The 24,918-nt window shown below is 43.1% G+C and overlaps 1 protein-coding gene across 1 annotated transcript in view; it reads left to right on the plus strand.

The window, feature by feature from the left end:
• The window catches only part of LOC133531355 (unextended protein-like), a 103,173-nt gene that overhangs the window by 50,647 nt on the left and 27,608 nt on the right, over positions 1–24,918 (plus strand). The window contains exons 3-4 of the mRNA XM_061869516.1: positions 1,718–1,823; positions 9,147–9,479. Of these exons, the coding sequence (XP_061725500.1) occupies positions 1,718–1,823; positions 9,147–9,479 (439 nt within the window). The remainder of the gene's footprint in view (positions 1–1,717; positions 1,824–9,146; positions 9,480–24,918) is intronic.

A 24,918-nucleotide genomic window follows, 5' to 3' on the forward strand; every position in this document is an offset into this window, starting at 1 on the left:
CTTACGATATTTTTTACGTCATATTTGACGGAGTCCACACAAAGAAGCTGTAATATATATTTTGGTATCTTACGATGTCTTATCGCAAGGCATCTGCAGATGCTCTCAGATGCCTTGCAATATACCGCTCGGTATATTTCATCTCTCTAACGATGTAGGTGCTAGACAGAGAGCGCTTTTTAAACCTATTGCACCATAATGCGCCGCTAATACTTTATGTGTAAGCAACCACAGCCCTATGCCTCGGCTAAGGCAAATACTTGACACTGGCAGCGAACTCCCTTGGACCATTATTTTGTGGCCTTCGAGGTAGTCAGTCCTGTCGAAAGTTCCACAAAGCCATCCTGTTTGATCGTGTCATACACGACGACGCGTGCCTTGACTAGTATTGTCATAATATTAAAGGTTAGATTTGACAAATCTGCGCTTCATCCTGTATGACACGAACTATATGTAATTTATAACGTCATCTCTATGGGTATAATTGCTTTGAGGCAGTCATCGATGGATTGTCATTTGTCTATGAGTCGTGTCTGTACGGAATGTTTTTAAACCCAAAATCATTGCGAGCTGAATTTATAGGTATATTGAGAAACTTTTTACTATAGTTTGTCAAGCAAAGTATGTCAGTAGCAATCTACAGCAAAGTGAAGTAGGGCAACACTCAAACAGCATTATTGCGCTAAGAAAAGCAGCAATGTACAATTGTACATCGAACCAAAACATGTAATTATCATAACCTCAAATATTTACGATCAACGAGCGTGATTGTATATTGTAGGCACCTTGACTTTTCTTAAATTCATGCACAAGCTTATTTATTATTATTATTATTATTATTATTTAAACTTTATTGCACAAGTACAAGTATGACGTACAATAGGCGGACTTAATGCCTTGAGGCATTCTCTACCAGTCAACCACTGGGCCAAACAGAAATTGCTAAGGTGGGTGCAGTGTGAAAAAAATATTCCAAAATTAAATACTAAGTCTAATACTACTAAGCCAGTATACAAACTAATAGGTAATATATATAATACTTTTATAAACTACACAAATTATCATTATAAATACATATATAAATTAATTACATAATATACTATACAATATACATAAATATACTTCTGCATGCGTGCGGGGCAGGGGGGGGGGGAAGAGGGGGGGGGGGGGTCCCACTAGACAGTATCTAGCAGGTGCTTGTAGAGAATTCGTTTGAAATTCAGCTTGTTTGGGGCTTGTCTAATCGTTAGAGGAAAATTTAATATATTGGTGTTTAATGGTGACAGCAGATATTTCTCTTGAAATAGCAACGATTCAGAAGGTAAACAAATATGACGGCTGTCATTTACTATCCACATTCCACAGATAAAACACAGATGACACGCGATTTTGGAATTATTCGAAAACAGTGTTGCTAACCCGCGATTTGCCAAATTTGCCGCCTTTTGTCACTGACAAGATTTGCTTGACGAAGTATATAAGACCAAACCAGAAATCACGAAAAAGAATTTTGCTGTGTCATACATTTTGGCTGATTAGATGTCGATTTTTTTAAAGGGATAAACCTTTTTTTTTACGTGATTTCGGACGTAAGTGACCGGCTCCTTCAGGGTTCGTCCCATTGTAAAAGTTACCTTGCAACATTAGGCTGAGAGTTGAAAAACTCACCGTGTTTGTGTCGTGTCTGCCTGTACATTTCCCGTTCGTTTTTTCGCAGATTATTCGGACAAGGCTTTACTACACGCACAGTGATCGCGTTTACAGAGGAACCCCTGGAGTACGGCCAACCTTGCAAGTTCCTCGTGAAAAACGGAGAATACATGGTAAGCAACTTACGATGCTACGGATGGGCCATGTTTTAGGATCATATTTCACCGGGATACTACGGTGGCGCAACCAGTCGCCGGCGCCGGTCAACAAAATGTATGCAGTTATATGAAGGTTACCCCACCTTTTTTTTTTTTTTTTGATGACCCAGGGGGAATCCGTTATGGATCCCACCGGCCCGGGAGAAGCCGAGTGGGTATGTCCGACTCCCACGGACTAAACCCCCTGGGGTGTTCCGGCGCTCGCTTTGTTGACGGGGTTTCGGGAACACGGTTGCAGGCCACCGATACCCTGCCGGCGTTGCCCTTGCGGGACCATCTTTTCGGGCTGCTCGAGCAGCCTACTTCGCTGAAGGCACCTCGGAACACGCGAGGGCCTTCCAGCTCGGACCCTCTTCAGGCGGGTGATGGAACTCCCGACCCATCACCCGTAGGGTCCCATTAGGGTGGCAGCATTCGGGCCGCAAAGGCTCTTCGCCGCCTGCCCGGCCTCCTGCGGCGCTGAGGGAGCGAGCTCGCATCATCCTCGCGCATTCGCTCTGCCGCCTCCTTCTGCGTCATGACGGTGACACTGAAGGAGGTCACTGCCGCCCATGCCTCCTCACTGTCCACCATGCGGCGGATTAGCGCCGGCAGTGAGAGGTCGCCTCCTATAGCCGTGGACAGGACAGCGCGAGGCTCCGCCCACGCAGGGCACTCTTCGCGCGTGTGCTTGGCCGTATCCACGGCTCCTCCTCCACAGTGGTGACACGCCGTTGTCGGCTCTCTTCCCACCCTCTCACACAAGTACCAGCCGAAGCAGCCGTGCCCCGTCAGGAGCTGTGTGAGATGGAAGGAGGGTGCGCCATGTTTGCGTTCGACCCATTCCTTCAGAACGGGCCGAATAGCAGCCACCAGGTCCCGGCTAGCTCCCGGGATCTCTAAACGCTCCGACCACTTTTCGAAGAGCACTTCTCGCGCCTCTTCCCGCCACTGGCGAACTTCTCGAGGGGCGGGCCAGTTTTCCTCCCTCCTAGCAGCCTGCACCCGCCAATAGACAACGGACTGCACCTTGGCTTCAAGGTCCCATGGCGGGCTTCCAGCCAGCAGGCCGGCTGCCACATGCGAATTGTCACGGTACCCTCGAGCAACCCTGAGGGCTATAGGCCGCTGCGGTCGACGCAATAGGGCCGCACTTTTAGACCTCAGGGTATCCGCCCATATTGGCGCTCCGTAAAGCGCCATTGAGCGCAAGACACTCATATAGAGCCGCCTGCAGGCCCCTCCTGGTCCGCCCAGATTTGGGAGAATCCGTCCAAGCGCTCCGGCTGCAGTCATCAACTTAGGGGCCAGGCGCTTGAAGTGCTCTTCGAACCTCCATTTACTATCGAGGACGAGTCCCAGGTACTTCATCGTCGACCCGATAGCGATAGGAGTTCCTCCCACGGTAATTTGTGCTCCCTCCGGTGGTTTGTTCCGAGGCCCATGAAAAACCAGAGCCTCGGACTTGTGCAGTGCCACCTCAAGACCTAGTGCCCGAATCCTATGTATCACGTATGCAACCCCCGCTGTAGCTACATAGGCGGCCTCCCTGTAGGTCCTGCCACTGGCTGATACGAGGGTGTCATCAGCGTAACAGGTAATGCTGAGCCCCCGCAGAGTGGTCCCGCGTAAGACCCAGTCGTACCCGATGTTCCACAGGAGCGGCCCCAGAACCGAGCCCTGTGGAACACCGCACGCCATCACCCGTCTTCCCCAGCCGTCCTTGGTTGGAAATACCACAACGCGCCCTGCAAAATAATCCGCCACAATTTTTTGCAAGTACTCGGGCACGTTGTGGTACTTTAGAGCCACCTTAATTGTTTCCCAGGGCAGGGTGTTGAAGGCGTTAGAGATGTCTAGCGATACAGACATCACAACCCCACCCTGAGAAACCGCTTCTTCCGCGAAGTCCCTTAGTCGGGCTATTGCGTCTAGCGTCGAACGCAGTGGGCGAAAACCGTACTGGCACTCGCTCAGGCCTGGCTGCATACTTCTCACGAGACGAGATGCGATTATTCGCTCAAAGAGCTTGCTTGTCTCGTCGAGCAACACTATGGGGCGGTAGGCCGACGGCTGATCAGGTGGGCGCCCGTCTTTCCGGAGGAGTACCAGCTTGCCTGTTTTCCACCTGTCTGGAAACCTCCCCTGAGTTAGGCACACGGTGAAGAGGCCCCTGACTCGCTCTTCCAATTCGCTGAGTGCGACTACCAAAGCTCGCCCAGGTATGCCGTCTGGCCCTGGGGCTGTTTTTTTAGCGTGAAGTTTTAGAACAGCCACATTAAACTCCGCCTCTGTCACCGAAGGTATGTCTGTCTCCACTTGGCGTGGCCTCGACGTTGGAACCATAGGTGGCGGCACAAACTCACCCCTTTCGGGGAAAAGAGCGCTTACGACTCGGTTTAGGAGGTCTGGCTGGAGGGTGCTTGTCAATGGGGGTGCCCAAGGACGAAGTTTTTGCCTTACAGCCCGGTACGGTCTGCCCCAAGGATCCCTGTTGAGCGTCTCCAGCCACTCCTCCCAAGCCTCCTCCTTGGCTTGTGCGATGGCTTTCTGTAAAGTCGTACGAGCTGTCCTGTAGGTATCGTACAGGGCATCCTCCTCGGCTTGATGACGGACCCGCCTCCTTCTGTATCTGGTGTATTGGCGACGTGCAGCCACGCAAGCGTTCCGCAATTGGCGGAGTTCTGGTCGCCACCAGTACACGCGACGTTTCGTCGAGAAAGGCTTAGCCCTCGGCATTGACGCGTCACAGACACGGGTCAGGCTGGCGCTAAGATGCTCGGCCCCACGCTCCACCTGTACTGCCTCTCCTGGCCCATCACTAGCATTCCAGGACTCAACAATGGCCGCCTCTTTTGCGAGCTGCCTGTCTAGCTTTGACACCATCCACCTGGGACTGTCGCCAACAGCGGGTCGGTTTCCACGTTGAGTGTCAGGAAGGGTTGCGACATCGAACCGAATGTACCGGTGGTCCGATAACGTCTCTGCCCCAACTTCCACTCTCCAATTTCGAACATGACGTGCGAAGGCATTGGGTGCGAAGGTGAGGTCCACGATGGATTCACCTTGTGGCCTCACGCACGTGCTCTCCGACCCGGTGTTAAGGACAGTCAGCCCTAGGGACACCGCCCACTCTTCCAGTACCTCCCCCTGGACGTCTGTAACTCGAGATCCCCACGCCGTTGACTTTGCGTTAAAGTCCCCAGCGACTATCACAGGGATAGGAGATATTTGCCCTATCAGAGCCCCAACACCTGTGAGCATCTGTTCAAACTCGGAAAGGGGGCGATTGGGTGAGAAGTAAACCCCAATGATACCTACGTTTCCTACGACGGCCAGTGCAAATCCCCGACCCCTCACGGTGTATTCAATGGCTGGAGATCCAGCCACAGCAGGGGCAATAACGACCACTGTTTTATCCAGATCCGACACCCAGTCGTCCCGGTTTGGGATAAAGTAGGGCTCCGAGACTATAGCTACGTTTGTTTCCCACTCGGCCATGGATTGAATTAGTAAGTCCTGGGCCGGCACACTGTGGTTTATGTTCGCCTGTAGAAATTTCCAAGCCATTTTATTGAGTGGTGTCCATGTGGTCCTCCACAGCGATTGGCTGGGAAGGCGGGGGGGCTACCGAGCCAGCTCCCGCCTTCTTTCCTCTAGACTTGGCAGTACGGGCCTTTCCGCTCTGGCACCCTTGCGCGCCAATACGGTGTCCCGCCGGTTTTCCAGCAGCGCTGCAAATAATGCAGCTCGGTTCAGCCGTGCAGTCCCGGGCCTTGTGACCGGGTTTACCACAACGATAACACAGTTGGCTGCGGTCTACCTCCCTATCACATTTAGCCCCAACGTGACCCGTCTCTAGGCACCTGTAGCAACGAAGAGGCTTTGCTTCCAGCAGCACCACTCGTGCAGAAATCCACCCAACTCTTATTCGACCGGCCTCGGTAATTTTCTTGGCGACAACTACTGGGCAGCTTAGCCAGAGTGACCCAGAACCGCTTGGGCCTCGTGAAATTACCCCAGACCTGATAGCTTCTGCTGGACAGCCTCCATCTGCTGCTACAGCAGCCACAACTTCTTCACTGGATACCGAGTCGTCTAACCCCATGATACGAATTTCGGCACCTTTCACGGGCCGCTGGACGTGGACTTCGGCACCGAGAACTTCTCGTAATTTTTCGGCCAGTCTATCCGCCGCTTTCTCTGCATCCTTGGTGTCAGATGGCAGCTGCAACATTCGGGCACCAGTTGCTGCTATTCGAAAGAGAACAGCAGAGATTCCAAGCTCCTCCAGTTTGATGCGTTTTTTCGCCTCGGCCAGGACAGTTTCGTACTTAACCCCTTTTGCAACTGCCTCCGGCTTCAGCGTCAGCGTGATAGCAGCCGTGCGAGGCGGGTTAAGTTTCCTCTTTCGCTGACTGGTCGTCTTGGGGGCGCTAGTGGCTTTGGACCCATTGGCTCCACCACTTGCAGTCTTCTTTTTTGCTTTTTTGCCTACCGCGGTACTCCAGTTTTGCTTGGCAGGCGTCGAACTCACTTCCGGGATGGGTGCTAAGGATATTTGCCTGGCCCCTGACGCTTCCTGAGCAGCCAGGCTAGCACGTTTGCCCTTCTTAGATTTAGCCTTCGGATTTTGTTTCCCACTGACAGGGGGCTGTGCAGTGCCAGCAGTCGAGCTCGATGCTGGCGGGGATGGTGTAGGCTGACTAGCCAGACCCGGAGCCACCGGGACAGCAGCATGGGCAGACTCCGCGGCTTCCGCTGCTATTCGATCGGCTGCCAGCGGGGGCCGTAGCCGTGGTTCTGGCAGAAGCCGTCCCTCAAGGCCTTCGATACGGGCGTTCAGCATGTTGCTGAATTGCTCGCGGTTGGAGCGTGATACTTCCTCCATGATCCGACGGATGTCGACTTCAGCCACTGCAGCAGGCTGGCTTCGCATCTCGTCCACCTGCTTGCGCAATTCTTCCAACTGCCATGAGAGTTGGGCATTTGCTGCTTCCAGGCGGGCAACCTCCTCCGTAGCAGTACGGGACCTTACCTCAGCAAAAGCCTCAGCAATAGCCGCCACCGAGGTTTTGAGCTTTTGCTGGTGGGTGCCCTTCAAATGGCCCGAGGTGTTGTTCACGTACAAGATGTCACTAAGGGCATCTTGTACTTTTTGATTTATTGCCGCCAATGTCTGTTCCCCAAGCTGGCTGCCGGTGGGGAGCTGCTGCCGGCACATTAAGCGCACGGCTCTTTCCCGAGCCGCTGCTTCCGCCGATGTGTTAGAGGCAGCAAGGTTCATCTCTGCCTGGATTTGCCTCTCGTGAGCTTTATCTGCGCTAAGTGCATTTCGAAACTTTCCAAAGCCGACGTGATGGCCCGAATTGGGCGGCCGGCCTCTGCCACGTTTTGGGGTTTGTTTCGGGGATTTGCCTCGGTGGTTTGAGATCGCGCTTTCGCTTAGTGCTCCGGTATCACTTTCTGAGCTGGATGATGGTTCGATCTCCTCTGCCGTCCTTTTTTCGGGTTTCCTCCAAAATTTGCCTCTAGGGCTTTCCTTCGAAGCCACAGCACGCGCGCTTGACACCGACATCTCGGAATCAGAGAGCCGAGACAACCGCACGACTGGTTGCCAGCTAGCCTCCGCGTGTGTGAGCCTCGAAGTTGAGGCTGCCTCCTCCTGGTTTGCGGAATCCTTGTTAGCAGAATCCGTATCTGCCAAAGGATCCGCTTCTTCTGAGGGTTTCTGTGAGGCCGACTTTTTGGCGAATCGACCTTTTGAGTCGCGTTGCGGCGAACCGCCACCCCTCAGTCTTAGCGTGCTCATTGTCGGGCACACTACCGCATCCGAGCCAAGGTCATTGATGTTGGAGTGCAACATCGGGTCGCAGTCCTCCACCTCCAGATCAACTGAGTCCTTCCAAGTTGTTGGGTCAGAGTCCATGTTGGATATGCTGAGGTCGTGTTCACGGAGACCGGCACCCTGCCGGCCTACGAGGCGATTGTTGCCCACCCCTGCATACGGAGGGCAGCCGCCCACCGAAGTGAGCGGGCGGGCTTCCTCCTTTCGGAGACCCGCCAGGGGAATATTTTCACAATCAACCTTCATTATAATACCAATGCTCCACATCGTTGTCTCTTTTTTCAGGGGTGAGCTCCCCCGCACGCTAGGCACTGGACTCCCTCCAGCCATGCATCCCATCGGCACGATCCGCTCACCTTGGGATTGGGGATTTATTATAGTGGTTTTCTCCACGCAGCGCTGCTCTCAATGAGCAGCGCCCCCGGCCCGCTCAGTGCGGGTTACGGGTTGCCCGACGAGAGGCCGAAACCCACCCAGCAGCCACCTGATGGTGACCGCCAGACCCGCCGCGCCGCAGGCCTTGAAGGCCCGCCAACCCACGCCACAAAGCGGCCGCTGGCCCCCTCAACAAACGGTGCATACGCACCACCTCCACCCAATGGTTACTGCTCTCTGACACCTCAGATTAGCTGAGGCAAGACGAGAGCAGCCAACCACAGGAACACCCCTCCCCCCCTGACAGGATATTGGCAGCACCGGTAAACAATAACTTGGAACCCAAGAAATTATTTACCGTTGCCCCCGGGGCACACCGTCCAAGATCCCTTCCCTTACCCCCGGATCACTCGGATCAAGAGGAATGAGAAGGGACTTGGCACACTGGGAGGTTTCCTGTCCGTAGCACCCCAAGGTTACCCCACCTGGGCCCTGTTTCACCAACCTGACAAGTGCGACATATGTCAAGAAAAATTGTCATTGACATATTCTTTCTGTTTCACCAAAATCTACAATTGTCACACGATGAATTTAACCCCGTACGTACGTTTAGAGGCAAAAACCGGTAAACTAGGAGCGCGATGTATCTGTCTCGCTCTAATTATATACAACAAGTGCATAAATATTATTTTTAGAGCGAGACACATGTAGTAGGAATGCATCTCGCTCTTATTGCTGTACTATGCGCTAATATGAATGATACTAAATATTAAACGTTCGTTCACCACGTGCACAGTGATCGCGTTCACAGAGGAACGCTTGGAGTACGATCAACCTTGCAAGTTCCTCGTCAAAAATGGAGAACACATGGTAAGTAATTAGGTAAATCAACTTTTTAGTGTCACTTGTTACGGTTAGTTGTCCAGGGGGAAAACATCTCTTAAAATCCTGATTTTGTGGTATCTAAATGTACATACCTCATAATACGACACGTCTTAAAATGTGGAGTGACGTCTATACTTGCCCTATCCACTCTGTGCATTTTGTGTGTTAGTGACCAACTAAACTGGTTACAGGTAATACCGGAATCCATAGAAAAAGACCACGCCTCAGCCCTCTTCGAAGTGATCGCACCTGCCCACATAACAGACGGTCACCTCTACATCTGCGCCAAAAACCTCGGTCCAGGCATCACCAGCCCGTCCAAAGACAAAGACAACCATTTTCACCAAGGCACGGAGTCTTGGAAGAGGGTGGCTATACATCAGAAGCTGTTACCCCTCTGGGTGACTCTGACGCTGATCCTGATATGTCTGACGTTCTCCGCGCTGTTCTCTGGCCTGAACCTTGGGCTGATGTCGCTCGACCGCACGGAGCTGAAGATCATATCTAATACTGGGACGGAACAGGTAAGTCGTGAACTTGGAGTTATTTTTGCCTACAGAACAGATATGAATGCAGAAAGTTTTTTTGACTTCAAGGTAAGAATGTACTATAAGCTGCAAAAGTGCATACCTACTTTATGAATGGCATTGGTACTTTTTTTTCTTTATGAAGGGGCTTTTTCGATTTAACGAATATGTCGTGGCGCCTCATAGAGGACTTCATTAGAGTCAGACCAACTAGACTGTGCAAGTGTTATTTTAAACGTCATAATTTCGTCATAGGTTTGAAAACATGCATTTTCACATTATGTTTTCCAAAAATTTCTGAAGGTACTATAGTATGTGCCGTTTTTGAGAACGTTCTCCGTTTACTATAGGGAATGTTCTCGCACTACCCCGTACAAAACGGAGAACGTTTTCGAGAACGGCATAACTATAAGAGGCTATAAGACTATAAGACTATAAGAGGGTATGTGTCAAATAATTTGGGTACGGTGACACCTGTCTGTGCAGTAAATAAAAAGACGTACTGGGTACGCGGTGTTATTGTGAAGAAGATAGGCCGGCCATTATGTTAGCAAGAATTTCGAACGTATAAATTAGAAAAAAACATGCCAGTCGACTTCTCAAATAGGGAGGGAGTCGACGGATGATGTTGAGGAGCAGGTGACTTATTTAGGCCCTTGAGAGCCGGAGGAGGACGCAATACCAGTCCTAATTTTTGACGAGCATGTTCCATCGTAGCATGCAGCTGTACAGGATCTGCAGCAGCGGTGCCTGGCTAGATCAAGCCCGCGCCAATACCGCCATCGTCGACCGAAACCGACGGCAGTGATGCGTTTCTATGGTCGGAGTGCGACGAGAGACTTGGGACGCCCGCACCACCCGGTGGCGTGAGGCTGCGGCGCGCGGCGCGGCGAGCAGGGCGGCGTGCGGCGCGCCAAGCCGCCGCTGTTCGAAACAGGTTCATTCATGTTACATTTTGATCGTGCCGCTCGGTGCGCTGATGCGTCCAGTCCGCGGCCTGGGGCCTATTCCAGTATTAGTCTAATATTATTATTGTGTTGCCATGGTAACTCATACGATTTGACAGTTCGTGGACTAATAATATTAGCCTAATACCGTTCGAGAAATGAAATGAACCTGAGCGGTTCCGTGGCCGGCAAGGCGGTTGTCGACGCTGCAAGTGTGGACCTGTGGATGCCTCGGCGGAGGGCGAACCTCCCCGTGAGGGATATTTGAAGCGGAACAATAATATTTAGACTAGCCCGCGACGTCGCCTGTGTCGAATTAGTAATTTGAGTATTAGCTTATTTTTTATCCATTCTGCTTTTTATTGATTCCTTATACGGGCTTCCTCGTTTGAGAGGCAACTTTAACGCCTAGATAAAGTGTAATGGCAATCATTCAATTTGAGGTTATATCTACATCAATTACCATCATCAAGAAGCGCTGGTGGCCTAGAGGTATCTGTAGCTATAGGTATGCAATCCGGAGGTCGCAGGTTTAAACTCGGGCTCGTACATATGAGTTTTTCGGAACTTGTGTACGAAATATAATTTGTATGTATGTATGTGTACATAGAAATTAAAAACACAGTTACAGAGTAAATTAAATACAACAAAGGCGAACTTATCCCTATATGGGATCTCTTCCAGTTAACCTTTGATATCATTCTTCTTTGATAGTCATTTGATATTTACCAGTCGTTTTTCGGTGAAGGAAAACATCGTGAGGAAACCGGACTAATCCCAGCCTGGTTTAGCCTCTGGGTTGGATGATCAGATGGGCAGCCGCTTTTGTAAAAAGTAGTGCCTACGACAATTCTCGGGATTAGTCTCCAAGCTCTCATGAGCCGTGGCAAAATGCCGGGACAACGCGCGGCAACGCGAGGAGAGCTCACTACCTAATGAATACTCACATCTTTAAGATATAATTACCTAATGATTTATTACCTAATGATATCGTAAAATGTATATCCCACTCTCACGTTCTTCTTTATGCAGACGATGCAAAAATCTATAAAGTTATTCGTTATTCTTCTGATTGCGAACTGTTACAAAATGATCTATGTAATTTTGAGCGCTTCTGTAGAGAGAATAATTTGTTTTTAAACATAGAAAAATGTAATACAATTAGTTTTACTAGAAAAAAAAACACCGTCTTACTTTAATTACAAATTATGTAACAAGGACCTGGTAAGAGTAAGGGAGATTCGTGATCTTGGGGTAGTCATTGACGAGAAATTATCATTTATACCTCATATCGATTCCATCTTAGCTAAGTCTTTTAAACAATTAGGTATGATCCTGCGAATTGGTAAACCTTTCAGGAATACATTAACACTTAAAATTCTTTATAACAGTTATGTACGAAGTCGGCTTGAGTTCGCATGTGCGGTTCGGAAACCCCATTACAGCATTCATATTGACAGGATAGAGCGATTGCAAAAAAAGTTCCTAAAATCCCTTGATTTTAAATGTGGTATTGAATACAAAGATTATGTGGAATCCTTAAACCGTCATAAAATGCAGTCACTAGAGTGTCGGAGAGACTGCGTTGATTCTGTTCTATTATTTAAAATAATAAATGGTTATATTGATGTCCCTCGCTTGTTGAAAGACATATGTATAAGAGTTCCAGGTAATAAAGAGCGCCGATGTCGTCCCAGATACAGGCATTTATTCTCCATTCCATGTAGTAGAACTAACTATTCTAAAAATATGTTTATTAAACGAGCATGTGCCCTCTATAATGATCATAACATTGTAAAAAATGTAGACATATTTAATTGTACCATAAGTTCATTGAAAACAGTATTCAAGACTAGTAGCATATAAATCTTAACGCGTATATAATAAGTATTATTATGTCATGTTTGTCGATACTTCATACTTATTCAAAAGTTGTTATAAACGTAGAACGTGTTTTACATTGTGCTTTTCACTGAGTGTTTTGTAAATCTGATTTCTCAAATTCTGTGTAACCTCTTACTATTTAGCTGAACCTAAACGTAGATAGGTACTTTTCGTGCTTCTATATAAAGATATGTTTAACAAACATGGAAACTGTAGGTCTAGATTAAGATAAGAAACTGTAATAATATTTTTTTGTATGGCCGTTTGTTTCATATTTAAATAAAATAAATAAAAATAATGATTTCAAATTGACGACCAGTTTGGCCTAGTGGGTAGTGACCCTGCCTACGAAGCCGATGGTTCCGGGTTCAAATCCTGGTAAGGGCATTTATTCGTGTGATGAGCATGGATATTTGTTCCCGAGTCATGGGTGTTTTCTATGTATTTAAGTATTTATAAATATTTATATATTATATATATCGTTGTCTAAGTACCCTCAACACAAGCCTTATTGAGCTTACTGTGGGACTTAGTCAATTTAATAATAATAAATAAATAAATATTATAGGACATTATTACACAAATTGACTAAGTCCCACAGTAAGCTCATTAAGGCTTGTGTTGAGGGTACTTAGACAACGATATATATAATATATTTATTTATTTATTTAAACTTTATTGCACAATATAACAAATAAAGTACAAATGGCGATCTTAATGCCTAAAGGCATTCTCTACCAGTCAACCATCAGGCTAAACAGAAACAGTAAATATAAATATTTATAAATACTTAAATACATAGAAAACACCCATGACTCAGGAACAAATATCCATGCTCATCACACGAATAAATGCCCTTACCAGGATTTGAACCCGGGACCATCAGCTTCATAGGCAGGGTCACTACCCACTAGGCCAAACCGGTCGTCAATTTGTGTAATAATGTCCTATAATATTGATTTATTTATTTAAATATTAAAACACAAGAGTATATTAAGAATTATTTATTTAAAACCTTATTAAATGAAAAAACCTTACTACCCACTACCCACTAGGCCAAACCGGTCGTCAATTTGTGTAATAATGTCCTATAATATTGATTTATTTATTTAAATATTAAAACACAAGAGTATATTAAGAATTATTTATTTAAAACCTTATTAAATGAAAAAACCTTATTAACATTTGTCAAAACATGAGTACATGGTTGTTGATTAATCTACCGACGCTTCGTAAAGGCCTGGCGAGCAAAAGAAGCGCCAAGAAAATCTCCCAGATAGCCTATTCAAACATTTACGAGTCGGGGTGTGTCCCTCCTATACTCTGTATCTTTAGGTTTTTAAATAAAAGTAAACAAAATCTACTCTCAAATGGCTTCAAACCAGTCAAGGGCGTAGCTAGCCAGTGAACTAGAGGGGGGGGGGGGCAAGTTGAATTCGTACAGACGGCGCAGAGAGGCATACATTGTATGTAAAATTTGAGCTCTAGGGAGGGGCAGCCCGGCCTAACTGGTTAAGGTATATTGGCCGACGACGTATTATACACGTCAGTATTTTAAAAGTAAAACTCATTTATGCTACTTGGTTTGTATGAATAAGTGACATAATTAAAGGAAATAGCTATACATCCCTAGGGCTAGCTTTTTTTTCACAATCCATAACTCCCGCGGAAACGAAATAGGCCTTTGTCCTTCAGCACACCTGCATGAAATAAGATATTTTTCGAGCAAGCGCAAGCTCTTAACTTTGCAATGTCTACAGAGGGCCTACCGCGAACCACGTTCGACGTGTTGCCTCTCAGTTGCACTTGTAAGTGTGACGATGTGGTTCGCGGCAGGCCCTCAGGAAAGACGTGAACAAGTTAAGCATACAATAACATGTGTACCTATTGCCCAAGTGGGTTAATTTAATATCGACTTACAATATTTGATTACATTGTTAATTACGAGTAAAACTAATATACTTAGTTAGGTCATAAGTTCTGTCACAAAGGTTTTGACTGATAAAATGTAATACAAAACCTTTAATAAAACTTTGCCATGATTTGAAAGATTTTTTTATACTGATCAAAAAATTATATAATTAGTTTAAGATTTAGATCGCGTTATTTACTACTTGTTTATTTTGTGTCGTAATTGACGTTAGACGCGAATATGCGGCTGGATTGTGAAAAATTATACTTTACAAAAGGGAGTAAAAATCATTGTCACATTAATAAAATAGGTACAATTGTTTATTTGTATGAACCTACTTTATTAGAACGTTATTTTATCGCCAGCATTGAGTTCTCCAGCAAGTCTGTACTTCAGCTAATGCCTTTCAAACTTAGGGTAGTTTTCAGTGATACGCCAATTTTTGTCTGCGATCCAACGAGTAGGTTTCGTAAAACACGTACAGTTGCTATTTTGTCAATTCCAATACACATGAATTATATATTTTAAGAAAGATAAAAGATCCAGCTTTTGTTTCAACAAAGTAAAAAAGAAAAATAAACAATTAGGGATCAAAATCACCTTGAATAGGTCACGTATTTTTGCATGTTTTTTTATAACATTTTTCCGAATATTGCATAAAATAATGCAAAATTGTAATTCAGCATTAAATAAGCTTTCAACCCATACATATGAATAATAAGTGATCTTGGTACCTATAGCTTTTTTATCAATCAAAACCTTTTTGACAAAACTTATGACCTGACTAAGTAATACTTATCAGACTCAACAAGAAAGGGGATACACTATTTAGTATACTTACCGTTGTTAAAATGTAATTTTGGTCGGATGTTCATATTAGAGATGCAACGGATATCCGGTTACTATCTCGTAGCCGGCCTATCCGGCCATAGGTATATTTACTATTCGGCCGGTTATCGGATAGTTGCGTAGTATCCGGCCAGTTATCTTATAGTAGTTTAGCACGATATTTATGAAGGCTACATATTATAAATAACAAAACATAGTTAATGAATAATTAATTAGCACTCGCAACGAAAATATTAAAATACGAAGAAAATTGTAACTCACTGTAAGTGAATTTGGTTCTGTCTATAACTGAAACAAGTTGCAACCTGCATCGAACTTTTAGCAATCGCGCGATCTAATTTAATTATTTTTGACATAACTATTAGCCGGATATTCGGCGGCCGGATACCGAATATTCGGTGGAGCAACGGCCGGATATCCTGTATCCGGCCAAACCACTATCCGTTGCATCGCTAGTTCATATCCGACGTTATGGAATTCTAGCCGATACATTATTTTGGGTACGCAATCTTGTTGAATGGTTGATTAATCTAAAAATAACTATATAAAATAGCTCTATTCAGTGGCGGATTAACCGAACAGCAGAAAAAGCATATGCTAAGGGCCCCGCGCCTAGGGGGGCCCCGCGCTCCGAAATTTTGTACTACCTACCACATTTTATTTACAATGTATTTTTTTTCGTAAGTCAGTAACAATATTGATCAATTATTATTATTTGTTAATATCCTGTCTATTTTTCTTTATGACGATACCCAATTTAAATAATTTTTAGGCTTACGCAAAGACCAAGAGAAGAGTTTAGCATTAAACCGAAGTTGCTGGGTGTCTTAAAACTTTTGTGCATGGCTAAGCTGCAGGAAACAGAGCTCGGAAACGAACAAAAGAAGATACTATGTTTAAAAACATATTAGTGAAAAGCAAGGAAGGATGATTTATTTATAAATTATTATTTCAAATAACATTGCACCTTACAGCTAGTGCCTAATGATGATCAGCTTTGAGCCCGTAGTAGGTCAAAGGACGCGCTCCTCTACGGCTGGCCGGGCGCTCAAAATATGCCGAGTTGCTGCAAAGCCGTGATACATATGAACTAATTGTCAAAATGTTATAAAAAGAAAACAGCGGGGCCCCTATGCAGAGCTTTGCATTCGCATAGGCCGGATGTAAATCCCTACATAGGGCCCGATACCCAAAGCCGCATCCCGATCCCAGCAAGCCGTACTTTCGAGCAAGAACTAAGGCCGAGCAGCAGGCGAGCCGAGATCACATTGGTTCAATTCCAAACTCTGTTCTCCTACAATTCAGGCTTTGCATGGTGGCACGCCGCGATAGAACGCTCCGGGCCTCCGCCCTTATACGGAGCTCGGCCTACGACCTCTTTCACATTATGGCATTGGTTTCATTCTAGGCTCTGCTTTCCTGCAGCTTGGCACGGGAACGCTACGAAACCGGGTGGTCCGAATATTCAGCTCGTGGAACTCAGCCTTCGGCCTTGTTTTTTGGCTCACTTAGCCATTAGTTCCCACTTCTTAGGTCCGACTCGCTTTTCACCTATTTTTACAAGCTTTTATTAAACTTAAGCACTATCCCTACATACTCGTAAGTTGTTTTCAAAATCTGCAAACCATCTGCAAACTATTTTTTTCAACATTTGTCAAAATTTGGCAAAATCGACCTGATCTGATGATGAAAACCGAAGGTAAGGAGGAAACCTATATAGAAGAAAGGAACTATGATAAAATAACACAACTTCATTAAGATTAGGCTCTTTTAAAATGGCAAAATAATCGGAATTACTTAAAATAAATAAATAAGGAAAATACTTCGGATTTTAAATTGCGTCATATACCTTAGTTCGTGTCATCCACGAAGACGCGCCCCGCTCTTCTTCCTAATCGCTTATAGTACAAATCTGCAACTTTTTGGCAATGTAGTAGTTATGTCTACTAATTAATGTGTATAGACAGAACTACTATACTAGTAAAAGGTTGCACACCACATTTGTAGGTACTATTGGCGATTGGGAGGAGGAGTGTGGCGCGTCTTCGTAGATGACACGAACTACAGCCACAAAAAAAAACATTTCTTGTGAAGGGGCTCCGTTATTTTTTCTTTTTATCTTATATTTATTATTGTTACCATTCAGTCAAAAAAGGCCAAACGGGGGTTATTAGTAGCATAAGGGGGTAACCTTTGCAGCGCTTTGTACGTTCAGCATCAAAAGTAGCGGATCAAACAAGCATTCAAAAATATCTACCATTCTGAAACAGCTTAACAAAATGTGGTGGTTCTATATGTAGAACAATTAAGACGGTAAAAGATATACTTTCGAATATAAATTTTAGAGATTTATCTATATTTGGAAAAGTTATATGGAATACCAGATACTTTTGGCGCGTTGTTTCATCCGATACTATTGATGCTGACTGTACGTCTTTTTACTAGTAAGAAGAGATGATTTTTTGCAATCGATCATTTTCGCTATAGTTTTCATTGAAAGTATTTATTAAGCTGTTGTTTCACGATTTTTTGGCCCCATGGTTCACATTTTATTCTTTCGGAGCGATTATTTCCGAAAATAATAACTTTATAAAAAAAGGTTTTTGGAGACTGTTATTCGTTTTGAAAGACCTTATCCAACCATACGCCACGCCACAAAACAAAACAAAAGTAAACACATTTTGTATGGGAGACAACCTAATTTTTTTAATAGGTTTATTTTACTCGTTCTGTCGCAATGCATGATTTATGTATCCATGCCAAATTACAGCTATCTAGCACTAAAGATAACGGAGCAAACCCTCGGACAGACGGACATGGTGAAACTACTTTTATAAGAGTTTCTAGGTTGTCCTACGAAACCCTAAAAAATACACTGCATAACATGTTAAAAACTAATCGACAACGAGTCTAAAAAAATTAAGACATCGTAAAATTTTTATGACGGTAGTGAACCCTCGGGGTCCGACTCGCACTTAATCTTTTTTTTTCAAACCGGGGGGCCCCGCGAGCTATTGTGCTAAGGGCCCCGCGCCTTCTTAATCCGCCCCTGGCTCTATTAGATACTGTGATAACAGAATTTCGGAAAATATCTCGAAACTTAATAATAAACATATATATTTAGGTGAATCAACTTTTTCTTGTCACTCGTTGTCATGGTTACGGTCCTCTCCACTGGGTCACTCTTTGGTTTTATGCTATTTAAATTGACTAATCATGCATCTTGTGGCAGTTATAAGCCCTTTCCATAATGGTTCATCTACCAAACATGTCTGTATGTGTTATAAACAAGGCTCAGAACCGGTTTTAAAAATAGCGGTAAATACCGGATTATTTCGGTTTGGTTCTGGACCAAAAGCGCCTTCAACGGAAGTCTCAACCTTAACCGTCTGGGGTCTAGGTCTGCCATTTTGTGGCCTGAATCGGAACCACAAACATGTACATTTACACGTCACGTGTTTTCTTGTGCATAGTAGGTTCTGCCATCTTGTGGGCTACATCGGAACAATAAACATCACATTTACGCGTCGCGCCAAAAATCTGACGGCTCCTGTGCTGCCTCCTACAGTTCATGCACGCTCCCTATATATTTCGGTTTTACTCCGAACTTTCATAAGAACGCAAACGATGAACCTAAATAAACAGGTTTATTCGACGAGGGCGACAACACGACCGGCCGGCCTGGTGGTGTGCCCCCTAAAGAAAGACACCGACATAGGAAGAAACCGGTATTTATTGTTCTAAACCGGTTATGACAAGAACATTATGGAAATGTTCTCCTAAAAACCGGTTTTAAAATAACTGTTTTACGAAGGAAACCGAAATTTAACCGGTTTCCGAGCCTTGGTTATATTATAACAGTTCTTCTATCCCACTCTGCTACAAGCTACAATTGTCCCCTGGCTGACGGGACAGTAACAAAAAGAAAAATGGATTCACCTGTTTAATATAATTATTCATAATTGTTTTGCATACAAGATTCGTGTTTGTAAAATATCATCGGGTATATTTTCTATATCTGAATACGGACAGTGCATTATCTTGAGTTGTATGTCATAGCAGATGTACACCTCAGCCAATCTTTCATATCCCTGAAATACAATAAAAATATAGTTACTGATTATCCCCCTTATTCATAAACGTCTACTAAAGTTGACAAGCCGCTCATAATCGTTTGTCCCGTTCCATCAGACCAATACGTCGGTAAGGGACAAACGATTATTAGCGGCTTGTCAACTTTAGTAGACGTTTATGAATAAGGGGGTAAGTCAATTAATAAATAAGAGAAACAGAGGTCAATAATCATAATTATAATCTTTATTGTTTGTAATTCGTAACTCGTGTCGATTTAAAACACTCCCTTCGTCGGTCGTGTTTTGATTTTTCGCCACTCGTTACGAATTTCCTATTTTTCGCACTTGTATCGTAAATAACTATTTTTTGTCTTGCTAATTTTGAAAAAAAAGGTAAACCTTTAAACCTAGTTTTTCATTGTGTCAATAACATATTAAAAAATCATGGAGAATGGAAAATATTTACAAGTGAAAAAACGTTTCCTCTTTTTGTATGGACGATCACGTGGTATACTTCCCTCTTAAAAATATACATATTTTATAAATAAAATTATTTTATTTGTTCACAGGCCAGTATATTGTAAAATACTTACATCATTATAAACAGTTCTAATCTTGACTTGTGTTTGGGTTTTCTGTTTAATAATTGTCAATATCTCTCTTAATGTTTTTACCTTGCCCGGTATAAATCCCCCTTGCTTTAATGTATGAGATAAGAACAGGTTATTATACAGTTCAAGAGTTTTGGTAAAATATCCTTCGGAGGTAATAATAGAGCTGGAACGAGTAGCACAATTTCCATGGTCTTTATATTCATGTCTCCATAAATCCTCATTTGATACACCATTCCGAATCGAGTACCAATGTTTATTTAAATCCGGTTTATTTTTTCCTCTCACAATGAAAGATTTATTTGACGTACAATTTGACATTGGAGCTCTTTTGGCAAACATGGATGGCCAAAGACCGTGGACCACCCATTCTGGTTTTACTAAATCAGGTCGAATTTGAGTTCCATTTTTCATTAGTTTTAACGCATATCCCGGGACCCAAGACAAAGCCAACGTAAAGTAATCGAAGCAATATTTGGCATGTGCAAATTCTTTATTAGTCAAGCCGGCGGTACATTTCGCTTCGTTGGCTTCTGAATGATAAATTCCTCTTGTGCTGGCTGCCGGAATCGGAGGTGGAATGGTGTTTTGTTTTTGAACGGTGCCGGCATAAGAATGTGTTCCTTGTCCGTTATTTGCAGCAGGGGGTTGTTGATTTGAAGAGGCAGGAGGCGGAAATCGCCACGGAGTTTGAGCCCCATGCGATGAATAACCATGCCCGCCTTGACTTCTAGGGTTTGAATGATCATGCCCTCCTTGAGTACCATGAGTTTGAGTACCATGCCCTCCTTGAGTTCCATGAGATTGAATTCCATACGTTCCAACGTTTGGAAGACTGGGGAATCCACCGGGAGATAGAGGTCTCGTTGGAACTACTGGATTTTCTCTCCCAGTATTCTCTGCCCCGTGAAAGGTTCTTGGAGTTACAGACCGTGATCTGCAAATGAAGAAATAAGCCGTATGATTAGTTTTCAATGAGATAATTAAAACAAAAAAGCGGCCAAGTGCGAGTCGGACTCGCCCATGAAGGGTTCCGTATGACGTATTAAAAAAAACTACTTACTAGATCTGGTTCAAACCAATTTTCGGTGGAAGTTTGCATGGGAATGTATATCATACATTTTTTTTAGATTTTTCATTCTGTTATTTTAGAAGTTACGGGGGGGGGGGGGGGACACACATTTTTTCACTTTGGAAGTGTCTCTCGCGCAAACTATTCAGTTTAGAAAAAAATTAGATTAGAAACCTCAATACCATTTATGAAGACCTATCCATAATACCCCACACGTATGGGTTTGATGAAAAAAAAATTTTTTGAGTTTCAGTTATAAGTAGGTATGGGGAACCCCCAAAATTTCTTGTTTTTTTTTCTATTTTTGTGTGAAAATCTTAATGCGGTTCACAGAATACATCTACTTACCAAGTTTCAACAGTATAGTTTTTATAGTTTCGGAAAAAAGTGGCTGAGACATAATCGGACAGACAGACGGACATGACGAATCTATAAGGGTTCCGTTTTTTGCCATTTGGCTACGGAACCCTAAAAATAACCCCATCCCAAATTGATTGACACAAATATAATATATTAAATACCTACAAGATAATAAATTAAGTAGGTACCTATAGAAGAATTTGAAATAGAGGTGGATTGTCAAAAAATTCTTTGTAGCCACAATAAATTTACTGCCATCTTTCGACACATGATTAAAACTTTTAGAACGCCATTTGACTTTAATCCTTATTCTTTCACTGATCTGTTAAATTTGTTAAATATCAAAAAGTGGCGCCATCTAATAGATCAAAGCCAAAGGTATGGCGGCATCGTTTCGAGTGGTGGCGCCATAAACTTTGGGTTATACCCGGTAATAATATGTAAATTTACGTGGCTACAAAATTTTCTTTGACAATCCACCTCTAATTCAAATACTCTTTGCTACATTAAAAATACATTCTGGCAATAAACACATATTCGTCTCCATTATTTGACGAGCGGTCTCGCCAAGTGGATATAGTGACCCTGCCTATGAAGCCGATGGTCCTGGGTTCGAATCCCGGTAAGGACATTTATTTGTGTGATGAGCACATATATTTGTTCCTGAGTCATGGTTGTTTTGTATGTATGTAAGTATTTATATATTGTATATAACGTTATCTAAGTACCCACAACACATGCTTGCTTGAGCTTATTATTATTTTATTATTATTATTATTTATTTATTCATAAAACAATATTTACATTGTGTTTGAATTTTGAATTATAATTATTATAAAACTACTTAAAACTACATGAACAAAAACAACAAACATGCAACTAATATTAAAATTAAAACATAAAAACACGAAAAGTAACAAAATGGGAATTAGGATTTAATTACAATATAAATGTACGATGTCAAATTGTAAATTTAGAAAATAAAAACACTATTATAATTTTATATGTTAAAATTTAGTTAATTCACAAATTCCTCTACCGAATAGTAGCACTTCTCTACCAAGAAAGACTTCAACTTATTTTTGAAAATTTGGCTATTTGTGACTGACTTTAACTCAACAGGTACCTATTAAATAGTACAGTAGCCTGGTACCCTGCAGCGTGCTTGACTACTTTGAGTCTGGTACTCACGATCTGAGGTAAGTCTCTTCGCCTTGAAGCTAAACGTCTATCCCTCTGTTCTATAGTTTCAATCAAGTGCAATTTTTTAACCAAGTCCGTGAGTATAATCAGTATATATAGGCTGGGAACAGTTAAGATTCTGAAGTCTAAAAAGTAAGGTTTACATGGAGTCTCCTGTGGTACCCTTGCCATTACTCTAATAGCTCTTTTCTGCGCAATGAAAGCAGCATGTACATTATATTTGTAACTATTGCTCCAGAGTTGGATACTATAACGCAATTTGGATTCGACCAGTGCATGGTAAACCATTCTCAGTTGAGTCTGTTGCAACTCATCCCTAAGACTTCTGAGTGCATAGCATGCGCAATTTACTGCGTTTATCACAGCAGATAATTCAGGCTTCCAATTTAAATAGGAATCAATATACACCCCTAGAAATTTGGCAGCCTCCACCTGCTCTATCTTATCGCCCTCAAGGGAAATCTGCAATGCATCTTTATTTTTGGCTGTGGTTCTAAATAACATTACATTGGTCTTTTTGGCATTTAGTTTCAAATTATTAGCCTGAAACCACCTCGTGAATGTTCCCAAAGCATAATTAACCTTAATGTTTAATTCTGATATGCTACTTCCAGATATAACGGCATTCGTATCATCCGCAAAAACAACTAAGGTGGTTACCATGGGACTTAGTCAATTTGTGTAAAAATTTCCTATACTATTTATTATTTATTTATCTTGGGTCTTAATAATTATTTTTAGTAAGAATGTTTGTCATCAAACATTCTATTTCCATGGATGGAAATAGAATGTGTTTAGTATTGAACATGGGCAATACTAAAAGTTTCTATAATAAGATCTTAGAGATCACGCAGTGAGAGAAAAGCTTTATTGTTTTAAAATACGAGTATATGGGCCTGTTTCACACTGTCCAAGTAAAGTATTGGATAGAAACCTTCCTGCAAAACTAGCACTTTATCTACCAGTAAAGCTTATTTGTACGTTGTGAAACGCCAACGATGACTTTATTCGTCGGATAAGTGGCAAAGTACCTTATTCAGGACTTTACTTAGACATTGTGAAACAGGCCTATTTTTTGTGTTACAATTTATTAGGTAGTAATAGTGATGTGTATTTTAGGGATGCTGACAGTTTTAAACTTGTATGTTGAGCGTTTTTATAATTTAAACTCGATAAAATGTTTCATGTTAGAATTTTATATGACTTTTAATGTGCCTTCAGTCGACAATATATTACGCGCTACGCACTTGTCCGGTTTTTTATTTATTTTATTTTATTATGGCAACAAACAGTCATTACATGAAAAGATACAATAAATGGACTACGGAGAAGACAAACAGTGCCGAATTTAGTTTTAACAAAAAAAGAAGTAACGGCGCATTATACAACAATTGCCTAATTGAAAATTTAATAACTAAAGAAATAGCTTACCCTGGCCTGTTTTTACTATTTTTCACAGCTTCACCAATTACCAACAATGTTTTGAACATTAAATATATTAATAAACGCTTATTTAATTTCATTGTAACAACTCAGAATAATTGTTTTACAGAAAAGAATATTGCTTCGTATAAACTTCTAAGCGATATAACTGTCATATTACTAAAATGGTTTATGCAACACATACATGAAAACCACATTTACCTAAAGCCCGACCAGAAATTCTCATGTACAGTCAGCGTCAAATACTTTGTAGCAGTCAAAGTGGCCAAATAGTTCGGTACTCCATACTAAATATATGGTGTACCCCGAACTATTTGGCTACTTTGGTTGCTACAAAGTATTTGACGCTGACTGTACATATAGGGTGACAGTTCAGTTCAGTATGAATAATTTAGTTCCAATGAAATTCCGCAATATTACTGTTAGTGGACAAATTGCAGACACAATATGGGAAAAACCTAAATATTGTTTAGGCAATCGGCACTCCAGCATCTCTTCATGGTAGGTATTCCACAAATACGCACGAAGCGTTTTGCTTCAACATTCCTTATTCGAACTGCCAAGGAGTGGAATGCCCTGCCCGAGTCTGTGTTTCCGCATGAGTACAATCTGGGTCTCATCAAGGCTAGAGTAAATAGGTATCTCGTAGGCAAGCGTGCTCCACCGTAGACCGCATCATCACTTACCAACAGGTGAAATCCTGGTCTAACGCCTGCCTATCCTCCATAAAAAAGGCGGATGAACCGAGGCATTGGAGCTAAAGGAGAGTATTTTGAGAAACTTTGTGGAAATGACGTCCGACTTTCAATTCGAAGGGTTCAAATCCTGGTTCGTATCAATGAGTTTTTCGGAACTTATGTACGTAATATCATTTCATATTGACCAGTAGCTAATCGGTGAAGGAAAACATCGTGAGGAAATTTGCGTACATCCGCGAAGAAAATCAGAGGTGTATGTGAAGTCTCCAATCCGCATTGAGCCAGCGTGGGGCCTATAGCCCAAGCCCTCTCGAACATGAGAGGAGGCCTGTGCCCAGCAGTGGGACGTATACAGGCTGAATTACTATTATTAGTTGAGTAATT

This window comes from Cydia pomonella, chromosome 25 (assembly GCF_033807575.1).
Source record: "Cydia pomonella isolate Wapato2018A chromosome 25, ilCydPomo1, whole genome shotgun sequence".
NCBI classification, from domain to species: Eukaryota; Metazoa; Arthropoda; class Insecta; order Lepidoptera; family Tortricidae; genus Cydia; species Cydia pomonella.